General features: G+C 37.9%; 3 protein-coding genes and 1 long non-coding RNA gene across 5 annotated transcripts; all 4 read left to right on the forward strand.

The window, feature by feature from the left end:
• Window positions 1-1,911: 1,911 nt before the first annotated feature.
• LOC103983095 (cysteine synthase) lies at window positions 1,912-6,181 on the forward strand. 2 transcript variants are annotated; one of them, XM_009400255.3, is made up of 11 exons: window positions 1,912-2,056; window positions 2,437-2,490; window positions 2,594-2,703; window positions 2,823-2,880; window positions 3,076-3,339; window positions 3,412-3,549; window positions 3,686-3,737; window positions 4,838-4,917; window positions 5,112-5,171; window positions 5,274-5,354; window positions 5,925-6,181. In XM_009400255.3, the coding sequence occupies exons 2-11, from the start codon at window positions 2,449-2,451 to the stop codon at window positions 6,015-6,017; spliced, it is 978 nt and encodes a 325-aa protein (XP_009398530.1). In that variant the 5' UTR covers window positions 1,912-2,056; window positions 2,437-2,448; the 3' UTR covers window positions 6,018-6,181. The 2 variants fall into 2 exon arrangements, with proteins under 2 accessions (XP_009398530.1, XP_064961865.1); XM_065105793.1 differs by having other exon boundaries at window positions 1,983-2,108.
• Window positions 6,182-6,652: 471 nt separating this feature from the next.
• LOC135610827 (small ribosomal subunit protein uS13z/uS13y/uS13x) lies at window positions 6,653-9,573 on the forward strand. The gene is made up of 4 exons (XM_065105794.1): window positions 6,653-6,807; window positions 6,911-7,071; window positions 7,541-7,729; window positions 9,289-9,573. Exons 1-4 carry the CDS (start codon window positions 6,805-6,807, stop codon window positions 9,392-9,394), a joined length of 459 nt encoding a protein of 152 aa, XP_064961866.1. The 5' UTR covers window positions 6,653-6,804; the 3' UTR covers window positions 9,395-9,573.
• A 3,428-nt stretch (window positions 9,574-13,001) lies between these two features.
• LOC103983092 (uncharacterized) lies at window positions 13,002-16,862 on the forward strand. Its single transcript, XM_009400253.3, has 2 exons — window positions 13,002-13,990; window positions 16,344-16,862. The coding sequence occupies exons 1-2, from the start codon at window positions 13,653-13,655 to the stop codon at window positions 16,405-16,407; spliced, it is 402 nt and encodes a 133-aa protein (XP_009398528.2). The 5' UTR covers window positions 13,002-13,652; the 3' UTR covers window positions 16,408-16,862.
• A 1,257-nt stretch (window positions 16,863-18,119) lies between these two features.
• LOC135609196 (uncharacterized) lies at window positions 18,120-19,412 on the forward strand. The gene is made up of 3 exons (XR_010485703.1): window positions 18,120-18,417; window positions 18,504-18,697; window positions 18,797-19,412. It is a non-coding gene; the product is annotated as an uncharacterized LOC135609196 (long non-coding RNA).
• The last annotated feature ends 4,523 nt before the right edge of the window (window positions 19,413-23,935 follow it).

Genomic DNA, 23,935 nt, shown 5'->3' on the forward strand with positions numbered 1-23,935 from the left:
AGAGATTTGTCATGGTAGACCCTTTTTGGGCCTGTGATCCTCCTTGGTTTTGTACACTTCTTTTATAGACTTTGTCTAAGCATTGATTTATCCTCCATAGTTGAGCTCGTAATGAATCCTCTGCTAAGTCAAACAATAGTGTATCTACTTCGAAAAATGTAGAAATGGTATGTCAGGTGTCGCGTCTCGAGAGAGCAAAGGTTGGCTATGATATAGGTGATGATGACAGGGGAAGAGCCACTTCTTAAATGAGCTGATGTATATGGGGTGCGATGGTTTGCATAATTCCCACCAATGCTTACACCTGATGAGTGAGGCTAAGGAATGCCTCTGCGAGGACCACCATCTATCTCGTATCGATCCTGGGGGGTGGGAATTTGGGGTCATTAAATAAGCACTAATAGCGCACGGAGGTCTGGGTGAAGGTGTTCCCATTTATATACGGAGGAGCAAATGATTGGCCTCCGAGGCGGAAGATAGAATGGGCAGCGGGCACCTCCTCGGAAGGGTGCTTTATGAGGTCGTTCATTGGCGGATGCTTTTGCGACATCAAGACCCTCCTTCTAGCACCAAAAATATTGTGATTATTTATGTTGTGGCTCGGCAAGGGGCACAGCTTAGTTTGGTTCCAATCATGTAAGATCATCCATGTGGTTACTTAGAAGGAAGGTTTCACGGCGAAGGGACGAAGAGTCATGGTCATCGTTTCCTAAGGTGTTCTCCAACGAATCCACGAGGGGCTTCTGGTCCCGAGTCCCTACACAACAGGTCAACACCGGAGAGAGGAGTTCTGGCTTGACCCCTCCGAAGCTTAAGTCAGTTTTTGTGGATAGTGAATCCTGTCCTCGGTATCTACCCATGAGTGATTTTTTATACATTTCGTAGGGAGTCGCCCCCCCTATGCTTGCTGGCGTCCATCGAAATTTTTGACGGATAATTTGTCTATTCCAAAGCCATCCTTCTGATCCCATGCCTTGCGGGATTATATCCTCACAGGCAAGCATCACTTGATTTCGAACAATGTGGATTTACAATACGTCGTTTCAGAGTCGGATGACATCGCTTCTGAGTCGGGCTACGTCGCTTCAGAATGCAGTCGTTCTAAAATCGATATGTCATTTCACACCGTTTTTAGATGTGTGCACTATTTTGACTAGAGCGATGTTACATGTGATATGAGGTGGCTGTCAATTAAATGATATCTAAAATATCGTCTATCACATATATCACATATATGATCGTTGGTGGCTCAATTGCCGGTAGTCGTCCCTAAAAATAGAGGTAACGGGACTCGAAGTATAGAAGATAATAAGATAAAAAGATAAGAAACGAGAGGTAACGGGACTCACAGCATGCTGAGTCCGTCCACAGCACTTCCCTTGGAAGCGTAACGAATTGGAAATGTTATCTTTGACACGGCGTATAGAATCAATCGACGATTTCTGCATGCTTACAAAACTACACGATCAATCAAGCATAACGAAGGTTGAGGCAACATCAATCGGCCCCGAAATGAGTTTGGACATGGACGCATCAGATGTCAGCGATGGGATTCGCTCGACAGCTTCGTACCACAATTTAATGCCAATTATGGACCGGTCGTCTCTATTCACCTCCTCCCCACCGACCGCTGCACGCGCTCCGTCTCGCACCGGGCGTGCAACTACGAAAAGAACGGATGGTCTATACCGTCCTCCACGGTGATCGCGCGGGCATCAACCCTCGTGGTGAATGGGTCCCGCAGTGGCAGCCATTCGTTGCACGAAACGTAATCTTCGACGGTTAGTCCGCTATTTGAGACGGCTCCAGGTTTCCTGTTACACCGACCACTTTACTTACCCCACATGGCCCTGTGGGTCCCACATCGCGGCTCTCAGACCTGCCTTTAGGTGAGACCGGCAGAGCAAGGATGGGTGTTTGTATGCTTCGTAAGTGTTTCTGGCTCTAGGGGTTTCGAAAGGTCGCGACTCGTGACTTGAAATTGCCGTCCCTTGCGGCTCCGTTTCATTTCTGCGTACCTGAGCTCCACGCTCGGTTCCTTGGCGACTGGAGCGGGGTTGTTCTTGATCTTTTTTTAGTTGTATCGGCTAATCTCGATAAATTGAGTTGTAATTTCGGTGTCCGTTTGGTCGTCTATGGTTGATCTTCTAATTATGGTGTTCTAATTGAAGTTTCCTGTCAAGTTGTGATATAGCAGTTTGAGATTCTCCAATAACTCGCTTTGATTTAAGACGATCGTGTTATTAGATTGCAAAGTAAATCTTTCAATTGTCAGCGCGACTAAAAATACCAATTTTTTTTCTTTCGGTACAACCTGTATATTGTATCTATATTATTGATTTGATGGGTTCCATTTCGAGCTTTTGTCTTAAACGTGATTGATTCTTTATACTGTTTCGTTTGCGGTATAAAAATATGATTCTTTTTTACCCGCAGTTGATCTGAAAAATGGCGGAAGCTTGTCCTACGATTGCGAAGAATGTCGCTGAAGTAATATTTAGATCTTCTTGATTCTATCTTATGACCACAGATTCTTACCTGCTTTTGATGTAGGTTGTCCTTAATTATTATCATTTTCCCTTGCCATGTACAGTTGATTGGTAAAACGCCTCTGGTTTATCTCAACAATCTGACGACTGGCTGCGTTGCCCGAGTCGCTGCTAAACTGGAGATGATGGAGCCCTGTTCCAGCGTCAAAGACAGGTACATGACTTCCCATCTATCATAAGTTTTGTCTTGTTGGAATTTGTGGTTTTGTTCTCACTCTAGTATGCATAATCCTTTCTCTGATTTTTCCATGTTTGGCTAATTTTCTTGAGCAGAATCGGATATAGTATGATTGCTGATGCAGAGGAGAAAGGGCTTATTCAACCTGGGAAGGTTTGTCCACTTCTAATCTCATCTGTTCTGAGGTTTTATTGGCCGAGGAGTGTTTGAAATTTGATCCAAGTGATATTTTGGGGTATTGTAGTTAGAATAATTTAGAACTATATATGTTTCTCATATTTCAATTCGAGCTAAAAGTAAATATGGCTGACAATTTTCTTCTGTTCATTGCATGGTTACACTTTCCAGAGCGTCTTGATTGAACCTACTAGTGGTAACACGGGGATAGGCCTGGCCTTCATGGCAGCTGCAAAGGGTTACAGGCTTATTCTCACAATGCCAGCCTCGATGAGCCTAGAAAGAAGAATTATTCTTAAAGCTTTTGGTGCTGAACTTGTGCTCACCGATCCAATTTTGGGCATGAATGGAGCTGTTCATAAGGCAGAAGAATTGGCAGCAAAGACACCCAATTCCTATATTCTTCAGCAGTTTGAGAATCTGGCTAACCCACGGGTATTTTGGAGATCAATCTTTCCAGAAAATTTTCTGTATAGAGATAGACTCTTAGTTCAACTTGTGTTGCAGATTCATTATGAGACAACTGGGCCAGAGATATGGAAAGGGACAGAGGGTAAGGTTGATGCTCTGGTCTCTGGCATTGGAACTGGTGGTACGATTACTGGAACAGGAAAGTATCTGAAAGAGCAAAATCCTGAGATCAAGGTCTGTTCTATAACCAATACAACAACAACAACAGTCCTATGTTGCTGCTTTTGATTAAGTACACATAAGAAACAATACCATCTGCTCTAATGGGCTGCTAATTTTTATATTTGTATATGTTGTTTTTTTTTTTCAGCTCTATGGTATTGAACCATCTGAAAGTGCAGTATTGTCTGGAGGAAAACCAGGTTCGGCCTCGCATGTATACTTGTTAACCAACAATAAAGAATATTATTGTTACTGTGAATTTTCATGTATACTTGTTAAATAACAATAAAGAATGTTTCAGCCTAGATCCTTCTGTAACTCATCATTGTCATCTTGTTCTGGGGTAGATATGGAACTGATAGTTGTCACTAGAATGACAATTGTCTCTCAAAACTAGAGGATAATTAATAGAAACTTAAAAGAAAGAAATTAGTGAAGCTCTAGCATAAGTAAAATAATGATAACCAGAACATGAGTGGTACAAGTACATGTTTGACAGCATCATGCATCAAGTGTGAAGTGTAATGACCGTAAAAATTGTAATACACATAGGATTGGCCTAGATACAGCAGGATTGACTTGATCTGCTGATGGTTGTTCCATGTCAAGCAAGGTTTGCTCTATTTTGTCATTCTCTAATTGGATTGCCCTGGTTTGACCTAATTGAAGACCCTTGGTTTTTGGGCATTAGAGATTTGCTGTACTCAATATTGTTGGTTGTTCTAACTAAATTTGATTGATGTGGGATGTGGTTGTTCTCTGATATTTAGAGATTTCAATTTTTGGTCCCATGTAATATTCAATGTGGTTTCTTAACCACTCAATATTTTGATTCCAAAATTATAGTTGGTTCATTTTTCTATTATGATAAAATTCGTTCAATTAAAATGGTATTTCACTAATGCACAGTACACATAGTAGCTTTTCTCATTTCTCACATCCTGCTCCTCTTCTCTAGGCAATGCTTAATTTGATATCTCTTTACTGTTCATGCTTCTGTCATCAATTCAACAACTGTCATTTGAAAATAGCATATTATAGCATATACTATGGAAACTCATTGCGAGCATGCTTTTTCACTACTAGCTGGTATGCATATTATGGTTGCCTCTTTAAATCTGACACAGTGTATACCTATCATAACTATCATGTTAATAGGAATCAGAATCACACCACTTGATGCACTTAAGAAAATGTGTTTTATTGGAATGTGTAACTTTTGGATCATTTTGTGAAGGAACAGCTTTACATAATCAGTAGCATGCGCCTGATATCTGCTTTCTTCTAAAATATGACTTAGGTCCACATAAAATTCAAGGAATAGGAGCTGGCTTTATTCCTGGTGTTCTGGATGTCAATCTAATTGATGAAGTTGTCCAAGTAAGTTTTAAAATGTTTGTCTAAACTCCAGCTTAATGAAGTTTCTCATTACATGTTGATGAACAACTAAGCATGATCAATTAGCCTTAATTGGCCTGGTTGCATCTGTGATTCTTGAACATTACTATATTTTTTTTTTTCTGCTATTTTAAATTTTCACTGTCTTGTTTCCTCTGCTTGGGTTTTTTTATTAGGTCTCGAGTGATGAAGCTATAGAAACTGCAAAGCTTCTGGCCTTGAAAGAAGGGCTGCTGGTGAGTTTGTGGCAAAGAATGCAAATTTCTCATTTTTATGCTCTTTTGTTGCAGTTTTTTTGTTTTGATAATGGACTTCTGCCGGTTGGTGAACCATTGCAGGTTGGAATTTCATCTGGGGCTGCTGCTGCTGCAGCTATTAGGATTGCCCAAAGACCAGAAAATGAGGGGAAGCTCATTGTTGTAAGTTAAATTCACCTTTTGCTCTAAACTCTCGACTTTGCTATATCTTGCTGTTGGAAACCTTTCGTAAGTTGATGTAGAAAACCATTGAACATTTAAAGAACCGCTATTGGGAGCACAGGGACTGATGAATGTGCACACAGCATTCAAATTCTAGAGTTAAAGAGCATTTTACTCTGGTTAAATTCTCAAGTCAAAACGCACTCAGCTCTTTGATTAGTTTTGTCGGGGTCTCCGAAAGCACTTGTGTATGCTCCACTTCTTACACACATTTTTTCAAATGTTCATAGTTTCAATTTTGTCCTTCCAATTAACCTTTATTGAGAAAGATGAAAACCATATGTGCGCCATTCAACAAGTCATGTGCCAGAAGTGTCTCCCTTTCATATTTAGAGCGTTCGACAAACTGATGCTTAGTATGAACTATTCAGAGACGTCTCATCGATGAAGTGGGTTTTTGTCTTCATGCTTTTATGTTCTAAACCATTTCAGCTTATCATATCCATCTTTCTAAGCTTTTTGGTCATAAGAATATGCTCTCTGCTCACGTATATTCCCTGGTGCGTGTAGGTTGTCTTCCCGAGCTTTGGAGAACGTTATCTATCCTCGGTGCTCTTCCAATCAATCAAGAAAGAAGCCGAGTGCATGGTTTTTGAGCCTTGAGGACAGTATCTGGTTGCTGTGAGAGTGTCATTTCCATTTCATGTGTCCTTTGAGCAAGATACCAGTCCTTGTATTGATGTCTGCATGAAGAATAATGTGTTGATGGAGTTGAAACTTGTCTCAGATTGAAGATGGAGAAATATATTCTGTGTTATTCAGTTTGAGATTTTAATCCATCATAATGCATAATGATTTCTAAACTCGGTAAATAGTCCATGAAACGTGCATGCTTGAGGGGTAAATAAAAAGAAAAACAAAGATAAATTGGTTCAAGAAAGTAAAATAAAAGCTTCAAAAATCAGTGATTGATCATTGGTTTTATTCTCATGATTTGGAAAGAAAATATATTGTTAATTTGTTGCCATTTAGAATAATAAAAGGTACATTCAAATATTTATTTTCGATCAGATCCGATTAGAACCGATGCTGCTAGATGTGGATTCTCTTGTTGGATCCATTAGCTCATTGTATTCAGATACGGATCCTAAATCGATCGGACGCGAATCCGATCCAATAAGGTCCCGCATCTTAAATCACATATGAGGATCAAATTAGAGCAAAGCCTGTTTACCGTCGTGATTTACCGGTTCCCCACGTGCGTGGTCCAATCATAAAGACGGTATATTGAACGGGTACGGATGTTTTACTGTGCGATTAGACGGCAACTTATCTGCGGAGCCTATAATAACATGCTTCCTAGGGTTCCTTCTTCCTCCTCCAATCGCCGCCGCATAGGGAGAGAAGCGAGATCAGACGAAGGGCGGACAGCGAAACCTTACCCGCCGCCATGGTATGTGCTGTGCTTCTCGGACCCATGCCTGTTCTCTACTTCTTGTGAATTCCTCAAGTGATTGATCAGATCTTTTGTTTCTGGCGGTGACTTTGACCGGCAGTCGCTGGTCGCGAACGAGGATTTCCAGCACATTCTTCGTGTTCTGAACACGAACGTCGATGGGAAGCAGAAGATCATGTTCGCCCTCACCTCTATCAAGGGTATCGGCCGCCGCTTCGCCAACATCGTCTGCAAGAAGGCCGACGTCGACATGAACAAGAGGTTCCTCTTTTTTTTATCTATCCATGTTACATATTGGTTTATGTACAGAAATATCTTTCCAGCTTTGTTGGAGGGTTGATGTGGAAGCTCCATTTGTTCGTTTCTTTCTAGTTGAATCCGATCTTCTTTCTGAAATTCGAATTTGGTAGTTAATTTTTTTATCACGGACTGTTCTTATAGGTTATATGTGCTTCTTCGTTTTAAAACACTTCTGTGATTGGGGAGGAAGTAATTGTGTATGTCTAGATATTAGTGGCATTGAGTTTTGAAGAATTGGTATCTACATTTGTTGATAGGTTTTGGTGGAAGATTATTTATCCTGTAATCTCTTGGATGCATATGATATTTTTGTTTCTATATATTTGTGAATTGAGCCTCGTTTTCTTTCTTAAATCTAGGTCAAATATTTTTGTGTTAGCTGTTTTTTTGTATTTTTGGGTTGCTTTATTACATGTTCAACTTCTTCCAGGGCTGGTGAGATCTCGGCTGCCGAACTCGAGAACTTGATGACAATTGTTGCCAATCCGCGCCAGTTCAAGATCCCGGATTGGTTCTTGAACAGGAAGAAAGACTACAAGGATGGACGATATTCTCAGGTTGTTTCAAATGCCTTAGACATGAAGCTGAGGGATGACCTTGAGAGACTGAAGAAGATAAGGTTGGCTGTTCCTGACTCTTAAGATTTGCTGCATGGTTCATTTTATATTTCTTCTTGAAAGTTGTTTCAAAGGATATCTAAATGTGTTTGCTTTTCTGCATGCATCTAATTCCATATTGTAGAACGCGTATCCTATTTTAATGATCAGCTGTTTGTTTATGTACAATTAAATTCAGACTTCGCCATTCTTTGCTACATCCCATTTTCAATTTAGTACTTTTTTGTCATCAACCTCCTGTTAGTTTACCTTTACTGCATATCAATGCTTTATAATGCCTTATTATTGTTGTTCGTTAGTTTGATATTTGGGTGCTTTGAGAGTCTTTACCAAGAGTCATGTGATGTAGTTATTGATTTATAGATAATCTGTTAATAAGCACTGCAAGTTCAAGAAAAAGAGCATTTTCAGCAGAAAATGTTGGTGATACACATAAGAAATCGGAAGTTAATATAAATAATGTTTTCTGTATACAGGTTGGACATTATATGAATGTTTCTCAAATGTATTGAAGGTGTAAATAATTAAAAATAAGACTTTTAATCTTATTGGAACGAGGATGGTTCTTCCTTGGTTGGTGAAAGAGGAGGGAGTAAAAGTCTCAAAGGATCTAAAATCCTTTCTCTGGTTATTTTGGTAGAATGATATCAGAGGTGCAATCATGTATTAGCCATAAGCAGTCTGGTCTGAGCAATGCAACATGATGCATGGACATATTGATGCATAAACTGGCTATTTCCTGTGCACCTGTCTTCCCATAGGTTGTACCTGGAGTGCCCCAAGCACATTACCTGGAATGCAATTGACATTCTTTTTCACCACCTATGCAGCTATCCTTTTGTATGATTTCGATGCCTCTTCTTTTTTATAACAGAGTCTGTATGAGTGGGTAGTTGTTTCTAGAAATCGTAATGGATCAACTATTTAAACCTTATGATTTATTGTGTGCCTTTCTTTGTATAGAGTTCAGTTTTGAGATTGATAGATTGGTTATTGGAGTATAGACTAAAAGATATGTGTTGATCAGGCGTGGGTTGTAATTGCATTTTGATGAGCTACAGTCAATAAATAGACCTTTTAAATTGAGAACTAATCAGCTAAATGTTCTACATGGTAATTGCTATAATTGAAGTGGCATGTCAAGGTGTTTATTCAATTTTGCTATTCAAGCTTGTTTTAGTTGGACTTGTTATTAATGATTAGAGTTCTAGTGGTTTTTTATTAAGAGTTAGGGTTTGGTAGTCCTGATGTTCAATCATTAACCAGTCATTTTTTTCATATGAATTCAATACTTTGACGACAAATGATGTATATATATATACACACACACCTTTTCAATGAGTGTTGATGCTCATGGTTCACCACAAGGTGTGCTGTTGGTGTCCAAAATAGAATACCATAACCACATTGATGTGTTAATGATGCATATCGCAATCACGTTGTCATTGTCAAGTGTCTTTATCATGTGCTTAAATATTAGTTTTTTTATGTGCCTAATTTGCTTTTGTATGGTGAGTCTTCCTTGTACGATCTTGCTTAAACATCAGCTTTTCTCTTGCAGGAACCACCGTGGTCTCCGTCATTTCTGGGGTCTTCGAGTTCGTGGTCAGCACACCAAGACAACTGGCAGGAGGGGAAAGACTGTTGGTGTCTCTAAGAAGCGATGAGCTTAACAATCCTCTTTGATGTTGTCTTTCGATCTTGAAGTCATCACCTAAGAGTTTTATTCATCTGTGTTGGAGAAGACTAATTCTTTTTAATGGTTTGGTTATGTTTAGGTAACAATTTTGATTGTCAATGGAACCGGAACATTGATGAAAGTTATTTCTCTCGGTCATTTCTCCAATGCCTTTTTCTGACAACTGGATATTGTAGTTTTGAGTTTGCTCCTCAGAATTGCATGGCTTTGACATACGAGGTCCCATGGTAAAGATTATTACCACCCTTTAAAAGAGTCCTCAGTTCTTTAAATGACTCTGGATCCAAAGGCACTATAGAATTTGAGGTCAATCTCTGTCATCCCCACAACGGTGAGCATATTGCAACAACCGGTAGACCAAATGTTTGATATTTATACAACTTGGGAGAGTCTTCCATCCTCAAGGGATGACAAATGTATCATCTCTGCATAGTCATATACACCAGTATCCTAGGAATGCCTGGACAACATAACAAACGTTTGAACACCAAATAAGTTGGAAATGTCACTGGAAAAGAAGAGATTAAATAAACTGGTGTTCATCAAAGCTGAAGCTAGTCATTATTATGCTTTGAGCAATTTGTAGCTCTTCCATCCTCAAAAGATGGATCATAGCTCTCACAGCAGCTTTCTTCGTGCTTTAGTCACTATTGGCTCCTGCAACTGTGGAAGCCAACTTGTAAGGATCAAAGAGCATACATATTCTTTAGCAAAACATGAACTTAGAAAAAAGAACATTTTCCACAGTTGCATTGACTTTGACATATGATGGTTTCGGGTGCATAAGATGGCAAAGTTTTAACCTGAAGGGAGATTTAGCAGCTATTAGGCTGCCAATTTTGCTAGGACTTTGAGAATTTGATATGTTTTGGTTACAGAATCAGCCCAGTGAGCAGTGGCCTGGAAAATTTTTGTCTTGAATTTGTTGTGTCAAGTAAAATTTCTCTTTGAAAAGAAATAAAAGAAAAGAAAAAGATATCCAGCATCAGCTACAAAATTCCAGATCAAATTTGATCTAGTCTTACTTACTATGGAGCCCTGTCGAGGGTAAAACTTCAGGTATAAGCATGGTTGTCCTCCCCTCCAGTAGTTGTTCCTAACTGCAGGATAAATGTTTACCTTTATCTTAATGAATGTGTCTGATGTGTGCTGTCAGATTTAAGCACTCAAGACTTGTGTATTTCTAAGATATTGTAGTATTGATTGAAATAGATTGGAAATCTATCTAATATCTTGATTTTAGATGACTTGGAAATGGTAAAGACTCTATGAAATGATGCATATAAAATATGAACTCTCTGCAGAGAGTCTTTTGTTTGAACAGGCCATCCATTGTAGTTGACTTTTATTACTGAATTATTTACAGAGCTGTCAATCTCCTCCGTCTTGCCATAAACATTCTCTTGGTCCGTTAATTAAATCTAAAATATTTATACCTTATGATTCCTGATTTCAACTCTGCAACAGTCTCAGAATAGATATGTAATCTAAACCACAATAATTAGATACATTAATCCAAGCTTCTTGTGAAGCTGGCACCCGATGTGATACCTAAGAAGAGAGTGATGTGCCAACTGCTGGTTTTCTTCTATCATTGTTTGGATACTTCTCACCGATTGGCTTACTTCTGACTGATCTTATCTATACTGCTACACAGATCATGATGCAGGATCTTTCTGATTTGTTTGGCAACAGCCATTCAATTAGGGTGCTTCAAATATATTTTTATGGGTAAAAGGAATGTTCAATCCTTTTCATATCTCTATCAAACCTTTTATCCTAAAATGAAAAATACTAGTGCTTTATCCTATCTTATATACTTAACTCTCAGTGTGAGATGTGCACCCACATGCTAATGCTTGAGAAGCAAGAAAACTCGATGAAGATAGGATTATAAATCTCAAATTTATATACTTTTTTCCTTTCTTTCATCTTCCACAGAAAGGAGGTACTGAAATAAAACTATGGATGTGTGTTTGCATTCTTTACTCAATTCTCAAATGGATGACTCTTAAACACAAGTTAAGCTCTTCCTTTTAGGTCTCATTTCTCTGGTCAGGTGGCTTGATATATCCTTATCATTATGTGCTAATCATTCTTTATTGCAGTTCACAGTGACCTATCAGGAACATTTTGTTTTCAAGCCATCATCACTTCACCTATTACTTGGCAGCATATCATTATCGAGGTCTCATTGAACATAATTCCCCAAAACTAGTTGTCTTTAAATACTCATTATCTTTCTTACCATTTCATATTAATATAAACAAATTCCAAATGCTTAGTATAATCTGAGATAAAGCTGCTGAGAACTACACAGCTATCCTTCACCACCTCCCTATAAATCCCCAATGCATGTTTCTGATGCAGTGAGGAAATTTTGCAACTGTCAAATCAGATTGATCAGAGTAAAAGTCAAAGATGCATCAGTCAAAGGATTCAGATACATTAGGCACATGTTGTATGACCATCAAAGCTTGTGTATCACATGTGTACTGTGTGAGGCAGGATGGTCTCTTTGGAGTGTATACTTTTGTCCTCTCTCTTGTTTTCACTGTTTCTTGTTTCTGCTGTCCCAGAGACTGCAGGTAAGATTCTTGCACTCTTCACTGGAATCTCCCCCTTCTTGTGGTGTTGGTGGGGTAGATTTGTCTGGTAACTTCAACATGTGCCCAAGCTTTCTTATCTCTTTATACCTCTCATGGACTGAGAAATGTATGATTACTAATTATGTCAGGTTTGGTTCATCAGATGAAAAAGCTCTATAATGCTACTTCATAGCTGCACTTTTAAGTGCATGAGAAATCATCTATAATAAGTATGGTAATACTTTATATATTTAGGATTAATCACATGCATCTTTATTCGTTGTTATGCTTCTTAAAGAAAAATATATTCGGTTAAAGATAATTATTTTTTATTATAATATAAATTTTAAGATTCTCTTTTTCTTACTAGAGACTAGGTTACCAATGATTCCTATTCTCATCGACATAAAATCTTCTCAATAAATTATTATTATTATAAAAATATTATTATTAGTAAATAAATATAGGGTGAAATTTAAAAAAAATTAAAAAATTCTCATAGAGTATTATTTTTTAAAATAACCATTTTACATTTGGCCCATGTCGAACCTGCTTCTTCTTTCCTCTGTCCTATTAAACTTGTCTTCATCTTTGTTTCTATACAATGGATGATAACAATGACCTTGTTATACCTTTTCTTACTGACAAGGATCGTGAAAGAAAATAACGGGAGTCGTCATCATCGTGCTCCCTCCTTCCTCGTGCAAGAGCGACAGGGACGAGATGAGTTCGACAATATCTATTTAGACGACATAGAGCATAAGCGATAATAGATTCGATAAAAATAAGGATAAATTTATCTTTTTAAATAATAAAGAATACCATGTGAAAATTTTTTAAAGTTTGAAACATTCAATCACAATTTATCAAAAATGAAGATTTTTTTAAAAAATCGCCCATAAATTTATCCATTTAGTAAATAACTTTTTCCTTTTTAAGTATGTCATGTAGACAAACACCTTAGCAAGTGAGTGAAACCTACAAACGCAAACAGAGTAAAAAGGAAGGAATGGCTTCACTGCAAGCGGCCCGACATGACCGCCAAGCACGCATGAAGAGAGGAGAGACGGGCTTCACTGCCATGTCTATCAGATCAAACACCACAGAATACCATCAGCCATAGCCAGTGGGAGTAGAGGCTTTTAGGTGTTCTGTTCTCCCTATTCCTAGTGGTGGATAAAAGAGCTTCCAGTCGTGGTTTATCTTCTCACACCGTGGCGCACTGGTTTTGTGCCTCACTGTCTCGTATGTCCTGAAAGGGTTGCTGGAATTCCTTTCCCTGTGCTCGATCTTTTCATCTTTTTTTATTATATATTTATTCTTCGTTTCCTGGGAGTTTTCCTCTTCGGGTGGCTTAAAGCTATCCCAAAATTGCAGCAGAATCCAATCTTGATTCCTGGACCTACTGCGGTGGGTTGTGGGATTTCATTTCCTAGAAGAAAGGTTCCGCCTTTTTGGTGCTTGTATTGGGTTCCAAGATTCTCCGATCCTTTTATTCTGGTTCTGGGTGTTATCGGAGACTTCGGTTGAACGAATTGTTCTTGGATTTGATTGAAGGCTTGGGTTTTTTGGGCGTTTCTTCCCGAAAAATCCCCTTTTTTGGGTCGTAAAATGAGCCTTCAGGGGTTGTGATCTGACATGAGGGTTTTATCATGCAATTGCCACTTTCCTCTTGACTGCTGCTCCGAGTCATCGGTCCGCTGTTACCCGCCTTGCACTCCCAAGTCGGAGTGGGGAGACGCCCAAAATGTTTTCTCGAGCCCGGCTCCAGTTTCTATGGCTTTGGAGGAGAAGCCATCTGATGAGAAGGTTGTGATCGAGCAAAATAGTGCAGAGGATGTGAAGGTTGAGATCTTTTTGAAGAGCTGCCTAAAGAAGCCAAGAGTATCGGATTCAGGACACGTTGGAAAGCTCAATGTTAAATGGACAGATTTGTTGGGTAAAGAACTTGTTGAAATCAAGGAGTTTGAAGCAGCGTAAGTTTATCCTTACCATGCTTACTGAAATGGTTCTTATTGCTTTGATCTTTACAACGTTAAAACTTGCATTACGTAATTCTATGTATGTTTGATGTTATTGTAATGTTGTTCTATGGTTAGCAAAGGTCGAGACAGCGATCTGTCTGCTTATTTAGATAATCATTCCTAGATAACAATTGACTGAGCCTTAGTCAAGTTTTGCATTATGATTTTAGTTCTGTATTCACATCGTTAAGTTAGATGCTGGATTCGTTTGTGTATACTGTTCTATTAAATCATGGATGTGAAGACAGACTTACACACTGTCTTGCATTATGCTATCTGCATCTTTTTATGACATCGTCCTTTATCGATTAATCACATTTCCAGAAAGGATATTTACAATTCCTATGTGTTGTTCTCAAAGACACTTCTAATCTCTTTGTGGTTTTCGTCTTAGGAAACTTAGGTATACATATTTTATGGGATTTAGTTTGCGAATATCTGGGTTCCCACTTAAAAATATGACTTGACTGTTTTGTTTGACAACTAACTTGTCGTTCGTAATTTTCATAATGTCATTTTGGATGTTTTGCACTCCTGTCTTTTTTATTATTGTCTTCAGCACACAGTGTACATTAAATGGTCACCTTTCTTAGCGTAAAATATAGTTGGGATTTTATTTTGTTGTCAGTCATTGGCTCAACCCGTGGGATTTTGGTTTTGGTAATTTTAGTGCATTGTGGGTTTCCTTAAAAACCTGCCTGGTACACCTTTAAATGGTTTTCACCTCAGAAATATCTGCTCAGCATCCTCATCTCAGTGACGCAAGTTCTTTTATAGATATTTTATATTTCCTAACTTAATGTTGCGTCAGACTCATCTTACAGAGACCCAGGGCAATAAACAATGGTACTGATGTTTCAATTTATTTTATTTACTTGAGAGATGATTAGGAGATTTTTTGACTTTTGTGGATACAAGTCAAGTTAATTGGAGGCTAGGCATTAGTTAAGTAGATACAAGTCAAGAATCAGAGCAGGTTAAGATGGATATGTCATATCAATTAATTCTCCTTATTTGCTCTGGTTTTGGAAATTACCTTATCAGCTGTTATTTTCTGTGGTTACAACTTCAACTTCAAGTAGCCTTTTTTCAAAAATTAATGAAAGTAAAGGTTAAAATTGATGAATATGTTATTCTATTAAATTTATATAATATGGAGGTTAACACAAACCATAAAGAACAAATCAGATCTGGTACCGACTCTTCTAGTGAAAACTAAGACAGTATATAGAGCTCTCCTGTTATGGTCAAGACTGATGTTGTCTCACAAAGCTGGCACACAACTGAATATGATGTGTCCTTATCGGTTCTGCAGCGGACATTAACGTTCATCTTGAGTTTTTCAAGGCGCCCAGGTTGCAGTACAACGATGTCGACACTTGTTTGCTTAAAAAGCTGGTATGGGACAATATGCTGAATTTCAATTTGAGTTACTTACCGACTCAATTAAAATGGAGTCTGTGGTAAGTTGTTTGAACTCAAGTGTATCATGTTTTACCATATCTATGATATTTTATCAAAAGTTTGTCATAGTGATTAGGTGAAATTAAAAGTTACAATTTGCATTTGGTAAGTAAATTGGGAATCAAATGAAATTAGAAGGGTAGGGTTCATCGTGGTGGATTAGGTTAAGCTAATACATTTGTGTTTTACCATGGACTGAAGCTAAGAATTGGACTGAGTCATAAATGGACTTGAAAATTAAACTAGGTCAGAATTGAGTTTATTCGTGGGTTTGGGATTCACTTGAAATTGTATTAAGAGTTGAACCTGGAGTCCTATTTGGACTTGGACTTTATTCAAGGGTTGGGTTGGGTTAGGTGGATTGGATGTCTAACATCCATTATTTGAGTTATATTGGTTATAGCCAGTTCCTGATCACACTTGTCGGTTCACCCACTAAGGAAGCTATAGTTCCGATGAGTTTCTGCATTTCTGAATTTTCATTGACTTTCCTTAGTAATTGAAGCCTCTGATCTGTAACAAATCTATCATGAATTAACTTCGTGATAACAAGAGGGGAAAAAGGGAAGAGTGTGACTTCCTTTCTCTTGCCGTAAAAGTTGATGATATATGGTGAATTTCTTGCTTGTTATCTGCTTCAGTTTTTGTTTTTATTAAGTGAGCCTTTATATTGGTTGGTTACTGTTACCAAACTTTCATCAGCCTCTATGATGTGATTCTTCATAAATCATCTAATCATTTTATTTAAATATTACTATGGATGCTTATGATGATTTGACAACCGAAGTTGATTTCTGATATCTTATTCCATAATCTTAATATATTTTTTTCTTGCCTACAGTGAATCTGAAGAATCAGAGGATTTCACTGATGACAGCATTGGATGCCTTTGTGTTGTTCAATGACAAGGATGTACTTCTCTAAAGCCTTCATGGAAAAACCAATGCGAACTGCTCGATGTTTGATTCTGTTTGCACTTCTCCATCACAGAGTCAATTAAGTCATCAATCATCCAGCTTTTCCTGCTCCTATTTCGATTCCCTTCTGCCGCTACAAGTCAAACTTAAAAAGTCAAGCAGAAGCAGTTGCTCTGGAGTGGCATTGATTGGGTGCATTTCATATATTGGATGTAGTTGGTAGTAATGTAAAAGTTTAAATAAAGTAGACTACAGTGATGTCCAGAATATCCAGTTTCATATGTTGGATTTTATAGGAAGTGATTGTTGAACTTCTTCCTCTTTGCATCAAGTGTTGGTTGTTTCTTTACTGTGGATCTTTCTGAAGTGTTGATGCAGTCTGTATACATTGTCTTAGATTTTTAATGATACTGCCTAAATAAATTTAGCCAGACTTTTCTTAACACTGTATAATTTTTTTGGATTTACCCATATTGGCTTTTTATGAACATAATTCATGTATTAACAGGACAATTTCAATAAAGAGTAAGTACATCCTAATTTGATTTAATAAATGTGATTTCTTTTATTTTATTTTATAAAAAGAACACAGAACAACCACAAGAGCTTCTGAGTGGATTGAGATGAACAAGGAGCTAAATTTATTGCCATATACCTACTAACTATTTGTTTGTGTCAAATTGTAGTCTACCAATGACATCCCACTGCAACATAATCTGAACCAGAATGACTGATTCAAAGCTAATTGTATTAACAAATCAGAATAATATAATCTAAAAAACCAGCTTCAAGTCCTGCATTTAACTTATGCTTTAGTCATTTTATTTAACATATAAAAAAATTAAGAGAAACCAATAATTGCTCAGAATCACAATTTCAGCAGAGTGTCATGAGGCACAGTTACTTCTACATTAATATGCCTTGTCTATTAGAAAGATAGGTCTTAATATACAGTAAAAACAAAAATATACTTCCATAATGGCTCTATATTCTAATGAAAATTTCTAGTTATCCGGAAACATATTTAGCTATATTCATCTTAAAAATACTTTGATTTTTTTGCCATTATTCATCATAATCTATGAATTAATTGCTGTCTGAGAATAAAGGGACGTACAAGTGTCAGGAAAGTGGCAACAGATTTGGGCCTTGTAGCTCATCTTATCAACCTTCTGAAATCAATAATCTTGCATGGCTTAATGAAGAGAGAGAGAGAGAGAGAGAGATTGGCACTTAAAGATATTCTTCATTGACATTAAGCTCAATCCCATGCTTGAACTTTGACCTGCTCTGGATTGAACTAATTGTAATTAAGATCATGCAACAAATAGTCTGATTTATGATGTCATGGCTTAGTGAAGGAAGAGAGAGAGAGATAAGATAATCTTCGATCACATCAAACTCCTGTTCCTATGCTTGAAAAGAGGATGATTCATACATCAGCATCAAAAGAGAGAACAAAGCCACAGAGCTCTCTTAATGTTGTGTGGGTATATAGTAATTTTCAGTACACATCCGTCAGCTATATTTATAAGCTTTAAAGCCTTATCTCATTGTAAATATATTAGGATTTGGTAGCCGCATTTTGAGCGTGCATCATTGATTATTCCACCATCATTCCTTCCGAGAAGCTTCCACCATGCTCCAAACAATCTTACAGGCATTTACACCCCACCTTTACCTCCTCTTCCGAGGTTTCAATGTTCAGCTTACATCCATGTCTAACCCTCATCCGTCCACATCTTCACCGTAATCTCTCTCTCTCTCTCTCTAGTACGGCTTATGTCTTCTACTGCAAGAACTCCATTTCTTGGACATGGAAACAAATCTGTGGGATAAGAAAAGAGCTCTTATAAGTTCCATAGGTCGATGCATGATAACCATCTTTAGTAGTACCAGGCGAGGACAAGTTTGTTCCTTCTATCTTTTCTGTTCTTATCCTTCCTTCTTCCTTCTTTCTCTTCAGTGAGCAGATTATTTCTTCTAGCACTTGTTTCGGTTGGTGGCATCTACTTCACCATAATTTTCCTTTACTTGCTTCGCATGATTTAGCTAACTGGTTTGATCAAATGCATGCGTGCAAGAGATGAGAAGTTGCTGCTTTGAGAGTCGCAATCAAATAACCCTGATGCTGATCTGTAAGTAGGGGAGGAGAGGATGGTGATCACAGGGAGCAGCCAGCGGTAGGAAGTGCTGCAAGACAACCTTTAATGCCAGACGACGGCTACCAGTGGAACAAGTACGGTCAAAAACACATCAAGAACATCAACAAGACCAGGCAAGTAACTACAAGCGTATCAGTTTGATCTTAAGTTGTATGAGAATTAGCTGCTCTGAAATGTTTCTGCCGCCTCCAACTCCATTATCTCATGTGCAGGAGCTACTTCAAGTGCCGAAACAAGGAGTGCAAGGCAAAGAAGAGGGTGGAATGGCCTCCTGCTGATCCATCCAACTTGAGAATTCTCTACGACGGATCGCACCACCACCATCCTCCAGCGGATTCACAGCAGCTCCCCGGTGTTGCAGGAAACCGGTATGAGCTTGGCAACCAAGTTTTCGGTCGACTTAACGACCACCATAATCCCTAATCTCTGGCTTAATCCTCATCTTGTAATGTCCCAAGATGAGCTCAGACTATGCATATAGCAATCCCACGCAATAAATGAAGTCCCTTCTTCTCTTTCGAATGCTTTCAATCCAGTGACATATTCTTTCAAGGTGAATTCAGACTGCAGGTACAAAGGTGTTGAATGCTGAATGCTTTAAGTACTCCATTGGTGAACATGAGAGGATCTTTAACTGCGAGCAGACGATGAGAACAGAGAAAGACTAGATATCATAGGACTGATAGAATAGTCATAACTTTAAGTTCAGAATGACCAATCTGAATTGTGGTTCAACTACCATGGACAGCTTCTGGATAGAGGAATCAGCTCAACTATATACTATGGAGATGATCATTAAGAGGTTATATACGCATCGGTACTTTGTTTTTGATGGTGTGTTTGGCATAATTTCCTTCTTCCATATATCAAATAATGCATGTTTACGACAAATTAGATTCCATTCAGATCGAGTTAATTGATTGTGCACCAGTGTACGTATATCAGAGAGAAATCACGGCAAGTGTAAAGTAGACTCATAACAAGCTAATGATATACCATGTTCTGAAGAGACGATTCTTCCGGGTGATTGACACATTACCAGGCAAATCGCGTTCTTCGAATCAACTAATTTAAGAGGTACAAAACTCCAAATCACCTAAAAATTTCCGTGACCAATTTTTTCTTGAGGATCAAACGACTTTGGAAGCTGGTCATCCTAATCTTCGTGAAATATGCAAACAGCATTTTGTTATTATAATATGTTATTATATTTTTTTTTTGGGGATCAAACAGAAAAATCATAATATGTTATTATTTTATGAAAATTTTTAATACTAAGTCTAAAATCAAATAATAATAGATCTAAATATTTCCCATGCATACCATTCGATGCTGCTCAGAAAACTCTTATCTGATCTATAAGCATATCGTCATCGGATCTGAAATGTATAGTAATACCGATCTACAAGGAGAACTAGACTCATCTTTTTCTCTCTTTCTATCCTTCATAGAACGATTATGATTGATGAATTTAGGAAAGATAAAACGTCGGTTTTAAAAAATTCTTCATTCGATAAAACCGGATTGGAAAGATAACTTGAAATCTCATTCGTAAGCGTAGTGAAAGCGTGAAAGCAATAAACAAGTAAGACAATTTGCAGTAAAGATAAATTATAAAAATAAAAATGCAAATTAAGTTTTATAGTGGTTCGGTCGTCGTGACCTACATCCACTTCGTTGATTCCTCTTTCGTCGAGGCCACCGGTATCCACTAACAATCTTCCTTCACTGGGCGAAGATCGACTATCCTTTTATACTCTTTCTCTTTTTGATAGGCTCAGGAGAGAACCTTTACAACATCTCTTTCTTAGAACTCACTTCTCCATTTAGAAAAACTTCTAAATACTAGGAAGAAGAGACTCTAAATCCTAAGAGAGTTTTCAATTTTTTTTCTCAACTATTCTTTCCCCCTTTCTACTCAAATTCATGCTTTACCAAGCAGGAAAGAGTGGGGTATTTATAGGCCCCAAGTGGATTCAAATTTGGAGCTCAAAATTTAAATCCCCGAGATTTTGGGGTACGGGCAGTACCGCTGCCTATAGCTTGACACTATACGGTACCACCATCTAGTATGGCAGTATCATCGCCCGACACATTATCATTGGGTGGTACCACTGCCCAGTCTAGCGGTACCACTGCCTGATAGCCTCAAAGACCAAGTTTTTTAAGTTTTCCAACACACAAGTGATTCTACCGCTTGTTCTGGCTGTGCCACCGCTTGACCCAACTTTTGGGTCACTGAATGGGCCTCCCAATGAGCCCAAATCAATCTCAATTAAGGCCTAAATAGCCCCTAACCGAGTTAGTATTATTACGCCAAATGCTAACTCAATTAGCTTCCTAAACTACTTTGATCTTAGACAAATGATTACAAAGCATGAATGCTTTATCCGGCATGTTATTAGTTCATCCGGTGCTTGTCCGATCCTTCACCGCATCGTCCTCTCCTTCAGCGTATTACTCAATCGGCATGTTGACTCTCGCAACTTTCGATCTCCTTGGCACAATGTCTGATCCTTCGGCTCGATGCCCAAATTCACAGTACGAAGCCTTCTATTGATATATCGACTTATCCTCAGGCCGATGTCTAATCTTCTAACATGTTTACTCCGGCCCAATGTCCGATTCCTCCTGCTTTAATCAATTTGCATCTCTTTGATCGAAGCTAGTCCTGCGTCACTCAAAATACAAATTAAATCATAAACTTATCAATTGATTTTATCATCAAAATTCGAGATTCAACATCTTCTTCGTGAGGAGCTCTAGGGGGAGGACATCGAAGCTGTAGATATCGTAGAGGGGGGGTGAAGGAGGGCTTAGGAAAGTGGGACTCAGCACACGATAGAAGAGGGAGGAGGATGTTGTGGAGGAGGAGAGAGTGGCGAGGTTATGGGGTGAGGCTGGGGGAAGGAGAATGAGGGATAGGATGAGAGCATAGTCGACGAGGTAAGACTTCAATTCTAGGCCAAGTAGGATGTTGGAGGGCTTGAGGTTGGCATGCACGGTTGATGGGTTGCTTTGGTGGAGGTAGAGGAGGCTGGTGGTCACATCCTCTACTATCTTCAAGCATAATGTCCAGTGTAGTGATCGCTTGGCATCTATATAGATGTCGACACATATATAAAGGGAGAGGGGTTGAGGCTAGAATCCACCCAATGGGTCAACGATGAGGTGGCTACCATATTCACTATAGACACTATGGTAGCCACCATCATCTGCATCAACGCTGATGCAGTTGCTACTCGACAACTGTGTTAGTGTCGATGCAGATGTAGAGCAGCACGGGGTTAGCGATGATAAGATTGACGATACACTCCTTATGAAGGCGAGTGACATCATAGTGAGAGCGGATATTTTCATTGTTGGAGTTGACCAAACAACTACATCAGCGTCGACACCAACGATGCCACCGTCTACCACTACCAACGACAATGGTATCATCGTTCACCATCATTGACGCTAGCGACATCATCGTCTGTTACCACCGACATCGTCCATCACTGAACAGTAGAATTATCTATTTCACTTTTTATTTTTTTATCATTCATAAAACTAACATCGTTAGGATAAATAAATTTATAAGTTTCATATGTCAATATTATTATTTAAAATTTAGAGATTGAAACATTAAAGCGAATTAACCAATTAAGGTAATGTATAATTACTCGGAGACCAGTACATTCCTAATAATTATAGATTTTCCCATTTGAGTGGATGATCGAGATGTGACGATCGAGAATTATAATGGCTCGTACTAAGAAAAGGAGGAATTAGAAACAAGCGTGAGTACACGGAATTCATGAATCATTGTACCCAGAATAGTCTGTGCCACTCATCTTCGTTGACTTGATTGACTCAAAATAGAAAAGTCAACTCATAATAAATAAATAAGCAATAATGTCCATAAATCCAAGTTGGCAAATCTAGCGTCCTATTTTGACTCGTGGTTTGTCTCCAATTGAGCCATTCCACCACATCTAAAATTCCTATACTTGGATCGTGACATGCCCACCTGCCACAAATAATGTTCATATAAATTATTCAGTTCATAATCTTTTTTTTCTTGAAAAAAAAGGATCTCCTAAAATAATTCAATCAACAAAATCTTTTAAATACATCTCTCTCTCTCTCTCTCTCTCTCTCTCTCTCTCTCTCTCTTAATTTAGAGGAAGAAAATGTGCCAAGACTATTTTGTTATAAGTTTTAGAATAATTATGTAAGTCAACTAATTTTCATTAATTCCAAACATTAAAAAAGGAAAAAAAAGTGATGATAGCCCAAAAATCCCCTTTTTAAAAAAAGTCAAAATCACTGTATGATTGTTTTCTATCAAAAGAAAGAGTCAAATTCCATGTAATGTTTTGAAATTGACAAATAAGGAAAATGAACTCAGAATTAAGCTACACAATGATTATGATTTCATAATGATGAATATTAAGTGCGAAAATTGTGGTAAAAAAAGAAGGATTTTGGGTCTGAAAAATACCAAAAAGAAGATCTAATAAAAATTATATAAGGAGATTATTTTAAGAAGCTTGTCAACCTCTAGTCATAGGTCAAAGTGTAACCCATGGTATAAGTGGGTTCTCATCATATTTGAAAAGAAGCTTTTCAATCATCCTATAGTCATGATAGATAAATAAAAATATGTTAAGTAAATTAATCTATTGCCTAAGGAAGACCCTTATGGTCACAGGAATGCTTTCATAATCATAAAACTTCCAATTAACCAGAAATTTCATGTATTTTATGTGGTCATCAGAACTTTAAGTTTTAGTAACACTCATTTACTACTAAACCAATTAATTTTAATAGTGAAAGAAAATAACAAAAAAAAGAGCATTTCTGATATAAAAATTCTGTCTTTTGGCTATTGCATTTTTTTCTTTTCAGTTTTTTTCACTCCCATGTAAATGTGGGAAGAACTTGACCTTATAAAAAAGCAAACCTCAACTTTGATTAAAAATATAAAAAGATTAGAAAATTTCGAATTTTCCTCCTAGAAAATACTATTCCTAACATCATATTTTTGTAGTAAAAATGTATTTATTTTAGTTTATATTATGAATCATTTTTTATTGAATATTTTTTAGTTGTTTATAGATCTAGAATTAGAAGGAAAGAGGAAAAAGACTTTCCATGACGTTATCCACCCGCTTTTCTTACCTGTGCGACGAATAGACGACAATACTGGGCCCCATGGGTCCTGCAGTATCTCTAAACCAATATCTAGCAAGGTTCGGCAAACGAGTTGAAATGAACACGTGCGTGTGAGAATTAGGCTCGCGTGGCGGGGGCAGCGCAGGGTTGCTATTTTATTGACTTCTCGTCAAGACCCGAACCCTCTCTCC

This window comes from Musa acuminata, chromosome BXJ2-4 (genome assembly GCF_036884655.1).
Source record: "Musa acuminata AAA Group cultivar baxijiao chromosome BXJ2-4, Cavendish_Baxijiao_AAA, whole genome shotgun sequence".
Classification (NCBI taxonomy): Eukaryota; Viridiplantae; Streptophyta; class Magnoliopsida; order Zingiberales; family Musaceae; genus Musa; species Musa acuminata.

Excerpts from the sequence above, each read along its gene's own strand:
- LOC103983095 (XM_009400255.3), top strand. The coding sequence starts at position 2,449 with ATGGCGGAAGCTTGTCCTACGATTGCGAAGAATGTCGCTGAA. Across the intron at positions 2,491-2,593 it reads TTGCGAAGAATGTCGCTGAA|TTGATTGGTAAAACGCCTCT; the intron begins GTAATATTTAGA and ends TGCCATGTACAG. Across the intron at positions 3,550-3,685 it reads AGCAAAATCCTGAGATCAAG|CTCTATGGTATTGAACCATC; the intron begins GTCTGTTCTATA and ends TTTTTTTTTCAG.
- LOC103983092 (XM_009400253.3), top strand. The coding sequence starts at position 13,653 with ATGAGGGTTTTATCATGCAATTGCCACTTTCCTCTTGACTGCTGCTCC. Across the intron at positions 13,991-16,343 it reads ATCAAGGAGTTTGAAGCAGC|TGAATCTGAAGAATCAGAGG; the intron begins GTAAGTTTATCC and ends TCTTGCCTACAG.
- LOC135610827 (XM_065105794.1), top strand. Across the intron at positions 7,072-7,540 it reads GACGTCGACATGAACAAGAG|GGCTGGTGAGATCTCGGCTG; the intron begins GTTCCTCTTTTT and ends AACTTCTTCCAG. Across the intron at positions 7,730-9,288 it reads GAGAGACTGAAGAAGATAAG|GAACCACCGTGGTCTCCGTC; the intron begins GTTGGCTGTTCC and ends TTTCTCTTGCAG.